A 5,242-nucleotide genomic window follows, 5' to 3' on the forward strand; every position below is an offset into this window, starting at 1 on the left:
TAAAGAATTAATCTTATTTTTTAAAAGAATTTTGTTTTAAGTTTGAATTTGTGAATCTTGAATATTGGAACTAGAAATTAGTCCATGGAAGGTTAGAAAAACGCAGAGAGGTAATGGATTTCAGAATTTGGAACATTATACATAGAGATCAAGAAACCAAAGTGCCGAAGTTTTGGTTGCTACATGAATTCATGTCTCTCCCGAGTAAAGGAATTAAACAATTTAATTTCTTTAAGAAATAAATGAATTGGAGCCCTCACGATCGCGATGTTTTTGCCTATTTATATGTGTTTATGATGCAGCATGCAGACCATACTTACAAGATACAGCAAGAGTACGAACTCTTCACAGGTTTCTACACCGGAAATGAAGCCGGAGGTATTCTACTCTCTGTTTGCCTAATTTTGGCCTATCTTGGCCTGCTTCCTTACCCGACTTTGTTTTGCCACCTTTCTTTCTCTCTCAGCACAAACCCAATGATATTAAAGCCCACAGTATCTTTGCTACACGCACGCACGTTTGTGCTAACACAATCCACTTGTAAATTACGTCCTTCAAATATGTAATTATATAAGACAGTAATTGAGCGAATTCAACCTTGTGAATCTGTAGTTCCAATTAGTTACAGAAGCTACATATCTTTGAAATTGGATGAATTTGACAAAGAGATATTTTGCAAGGCTAATATGCTGACCTCTATTCATTTTACCAGTAACTTTATTAACAAAATGCATACCTTAGTTTAAAGTAATTGGTTTTTGGTCCATGTTTGTTGAGCGGTTAATGTTGTTTAATACAATTTATCAAATGTGTTGAGTTTTCTCTTAATTTCTCTTAAGTTTTACCAGAAGCAGGACTCACAGGAAATGCATTTTCTCAAGAAGGAGATAGAAAAGCTGCAAATGAAGCATTTGTACGATTTCCTTTAGTTATCTCAATATCAATCACTAATAGCATGTTCTGTTGGGAGGATTAGATAGCACGGAATATAACTAAGAAAAAGTTAAAATATTGTTTAAGTGCTATCCAATACTCATACCAAACATGCACTATATGTTTAGGAAATCTGAATTTTCATTATATCTATTGCTTGTGTTGTTTAGGCGATTGTTGGGTAAAGACCTTACTGACATAGGATTACAAGAATTGGGAGAGCTAGAACAGCAACTAAATGAAGGGCTCTTGAGCATAAAGGAGAGAAAGGTTAGGCATTTATCATTTTCTGTTTTCACGTATATTAGCTTTCACCAAGCAAAATCTCCAATTCTGTATTTAGACTGCAATATATGTCTTGAGTTCTGAAGATATTTTGGCTCCATAACAGAGTGTTCTATATTTTCAGGAACAAATATTGAAGGAGCAACTTGCACAATCAAGACTGCAGGTAAAACCCAAAGTCCATGTATCTCCTCTTTTTCACCGGTGGATAAGAGTGAAACTATAAATTAATAGGGCGAGAAAACTCATTTAATGTTATGGAATTCATAGCCACGACAATTCCTCCTGCAAATTTTAGACATCTTTTCCTTTGTAAGCAGTTTCTTTCCTACGCAGGAACAACGAGCCATGCTGGAGAATGAGACTTTACGCAAACAGGCAAACCGAGTTTTTGTTTACGCAGATGAATAATTCCAATAGCTTGCTCTTTTGTTTATGAATTTTGCCTGAGACTATTACTTTGGCTTAACATTAAATGTAGGTTGAAGACCTTCGGGGCTTCTTTTCATCCACCAGTCCTAGTCAGCCACTTTCAATTGAGAACCACCCAGTGGATTCTGCCATCGGAGTAGGCTCTGTAAGTCCTGAAACAGTAAGGAATGTTGGAGTTGTAGATGACGATTCAGACACCACCTTGCAATTGGGGTATTTTATTTCCCTTGAACCTCCCTCCCCCACCTCCCGTGCGAGTGCATCATTTTCTCTTAGTTCATGGTATCAAGCACGTACGAATATATGTTGGAGGATATATGGCAGTCAATCTAATTGAGACCTTTCTGAGTATAGCGTTTATCTAACTTTGCACCCAGATCTTATGAATTTGTTTGACTTTATTTCCGAATCATTTTCTGCCTATTTCCTTTTTTGGTATTCACATCTCCCTTTTGTTGTTCAGGCCCCCGACTGGGGTTCGTCGAAAGAAGACAAGGATGCCTGATGGAGAAACACTAATCAACTGAAAACACAAACCAGCATACCCTTATCTTTCTTGTCTCCTTTCATGTGCATTAGTACCTTACTTGGATGATGTTATGTTGAAGCATCATTCATAAGTGTATTATCTTTTCATGACTTAAAGATGATCAAAACTCTGGTTTAGTTTTAGACAATTTTAAATCACAAAGTTCTGGCTTTCAGAAGAAAAAGAATGTTGTAGTAGTGCCTGAATAATTTTCATAACTCGTGCTTGTTTTTTCTACTTGTATCTGCGTAAGAACATTGGAGGAAATCCAGTGTTTTGCCTCAACAGTAGAAGATAAGAATAGACAGTTTGAATTTTGAAATATTTTCTTTTCGTTATGTTATACAAGAATCTATTCATGTACCAAGAATCATATCTCTACCTATGGCTTGTCTCTCTTAATCGAAAGTTATCGAGCAATTGATTTCTGGTAGCTAAAAGTTGAGAAAATAAAGATTGTGTTTGCTTCTCGATTTCCTGCAGTGAATTCTCTTGCATGATCAATCTTCTCTTCAGTTCCTCAGCGGCCTCTTTGCATCTTCCGGTAGATATTTCTGCTGCTAGGTGCATGGCTGCATCATGTACCTCTCTCATCTCTTTCATGGTGCCTGGTTTTTCATTAATCTCTTTGCAAAATCTAGAATTCAGGCAGTTTTTGTTGGAACAGTTGTTGCCTGCTGATTTTCTTGTTTCCATGCCCGATAATATCGCATCAAGAGCCCAAAATTCAATGCTCTTCATTGCTGAGAGAGCTTGAAGAATGACAGATTCCTTCCCAAAACAAGATTTTTCTTCAATCCCAGATAATAACCCTTCCACTTTGAAATCCTCTACAAGTTTGATACTACTGCATTTTGGTTGGATTTGCAGCAGATTTTCCTTGGCAGAAGAAGGGGAGTTTTCAACCAGGCTCAAAGCATAGAAAAGGGAAATCTTAACCTGTATTAAATGGGAAATGGAAGAGGTAATAGAATTCAACATGTCCATGGCCTGTAAACTGTATTTGAAAAATTCTTCAGTGGCTTCTCCGCCCCATGCCGTCATGGGGTAGTCTATTTCCACCGCCAGCCTAGCAAAATCCTTGTTAATCATATCCAACACCCCAAAACATTTCTGAACCCATTTCAAGGACATAAATTTTGGTCCTTCCACAGGCTTCAACAAGATTTGGGTCGTATAATTCGCTATTTTTGATCGAAAACCGTTTAAAGAAGCCGATAAGGCCCCGGGATTTAAGGTGTGATTTCCCAGCCTGGTGGGTGATTTGAGTGAATGGCCAAGCCTTTGCTCCAAGAGTACCACCAATGCAAGCAAACAGAAATCAGAGAGAGAGAGAGAGAGAGATAGATTTGGTACAAGTTGCTTGTGACATTATTCTTCTTTTCTTTTCTTTTCTTTTTTTCATGATGGGAACCGTAGTCGCTATCCTTTGAGTGCACACTAGGTAAATTCTCGAATTTTGCTTGTGACATTATTCTTGTACTACGTAAACGAGTGCGATAATAATTTCTTTTAAATATATTAATATTTGATAATATTTTGTATTTACATTTTATATATTATATTTGACATAGAATCTTTTGTATTTTAAATTCTGCAAGTTTCCTGTCATTCTTTTTCCTATTTATACATCTTCTCGTAACTATAACAGAATATTCTCTTTTATCTCGTGAATACAAAAAAATACAATTCATTCTCTAATATTTTCTATCATATAGGGCTGGACGTGAGTTGAATTGGATCCAACCCAAATCGGACCTAATATGTTCGATTTGATGACCAACCTATTAACGGTTGAAATTCGACCCAACTCAAACTGACCAAGCTTGGGTCGATTTGGGCTTGTGCCCAATGCAATTGGATAATTTTTTTTGTTGAATTTGGACAACTTTTTAAAAGTCTGAAACCACTTAAAAGTCGAAGTTGTTTTAAAACTATAGATAAAGGAATTCTTTCCGAAAATAATATATAAACATTTTACTTTACAAGTTTTTTGGGAATCATTTGTATCATCATCTGGTCCTTAAGTTTTAGTTACATTCTAAGTCATTTTGTCTTCACTATTCTGTCTATTCAGGTTTTTCTTTTTGGGTAATATATTTTTTGAATATTTTTAAATCATTGGGTTTGGATTTTAATTAATAAAACTAGCTCAGATCGATAAGTTTGAATCGATCGATTTAGATTGATTTTTGCCCGTCCTTTACCATATGTATGAATTCGTGTTGTTTAGGCTAAGGATCGTCTGTAAAAATAAATTACAAAAGCATTTTTAAGAGATTCTTTATTTTTAAAAAGTATATTGTGCAATTTTAATAATATTTATAAATTTAGAGAGAAAAAACTTTTAAACACTCAATGAACTCTTTATCTTTAATAAATAATTTACTACTTCCAATATATTTTTATTATTTTTACCTATTTTTTCTTCAACTTTCCTCCAAATTATTATATTATTTTTCCCTATTTTCTTTGTATATACTATTATATTGAATCAATATATGAAATATTGAAAATTGAAATATTTTAAATGCATCAAATTATAGCTATTTTAAAATGCTAATTTGAAGGATCTTTCGAAACATAATTTTGTAATTACTTTGTTTGGTGAAAATTAAAATATAAATTTTAATCTAAATGAAAGTCAATAATTAATTTCAACTATATATTTTATATAATTCACAATTTTTCAATCATATATGTCATTAATTTTTATCAAAATCTACTAATCCTGTTTGTCTACCATTATTAATTGAAAATAAGTTTTAGAATAATGAATTTTTGGAGAATGTGTGGTTAAAAAATAAAAAAATATTTTGAATTTACATGAAAAAAAATTACTATGAGATCTGTACTAGAAAATATATTAGAAAAAAATATTAAAATAATGATAGACAAAAAAAAAAAAAAGGAGGGAATTGAAGAAGAAGCAAGTGTGACAACATATAAAAGTTTGAAGCAAAAGGATTTGATTGGTTGGGTGGTCAAATAGCGTGTGACTTTTTACTTGGAAGTTGAAGTTTCAATTCAAGTTGATGCTTCGTTTGCACGTTTAGTCTTTAG

General features: G+C 33.6%; 1 protein-coding gene across 2 annotated transcripts; it reads left to right on the forward strand.

Annotated features, from left to right (window-relative positions):
- Nucleotides 1–28: 28 nt before the first annotated feature.
- Nucleotides 29–2,394, forward strand: LOC111384700 (agamous-like MADS-box protein AGL15). Of its 2 annotated transcripts, none has more exons than XM_023009026.1 (7): nt 29–378; nt 849–913; nt 1,104–1,203; nt 1,343–1,384; nt 1,555–1,596; nt 1,700–1,863; nt 2,114–2,394. In XM_023009026.1, exons 1-7 carry the CDS (start codon nt 304–306, stop codon nt 2,175–2,177), a joined length of 552 nt encoding a protein of 183 aa, XP_022864794.1. In that variant the 5' UTR covers nt 29–303; the 3' UTR covers nt 2,178–2,394. The 2 variants fall into 2 exon arrangements, with proteins under 2 accessions (XP_022864794.1, XP_022864789.1); XM_023009021.1 differs by having other exon boundaries at nt 30–378; nt 840–913.
- Nucleotides 2,395–5,242: the final 2,848 nt, after the last annotated feature.

This window comes from Olea europaea, chromosome 3, assembly GCF_002742605.1.
Source record: "Olea europaea var. sylvestris chromosome 3, O_europaea_v1, whole genome shotgun sequence".
In the NCBI taxonomy this organism is placed as follows: Eukaryota; Viridiplantae; Streptophyta; class Magnoliopsida; order Lamiales; family Oleaceae; genus Olea; species Olea europaea.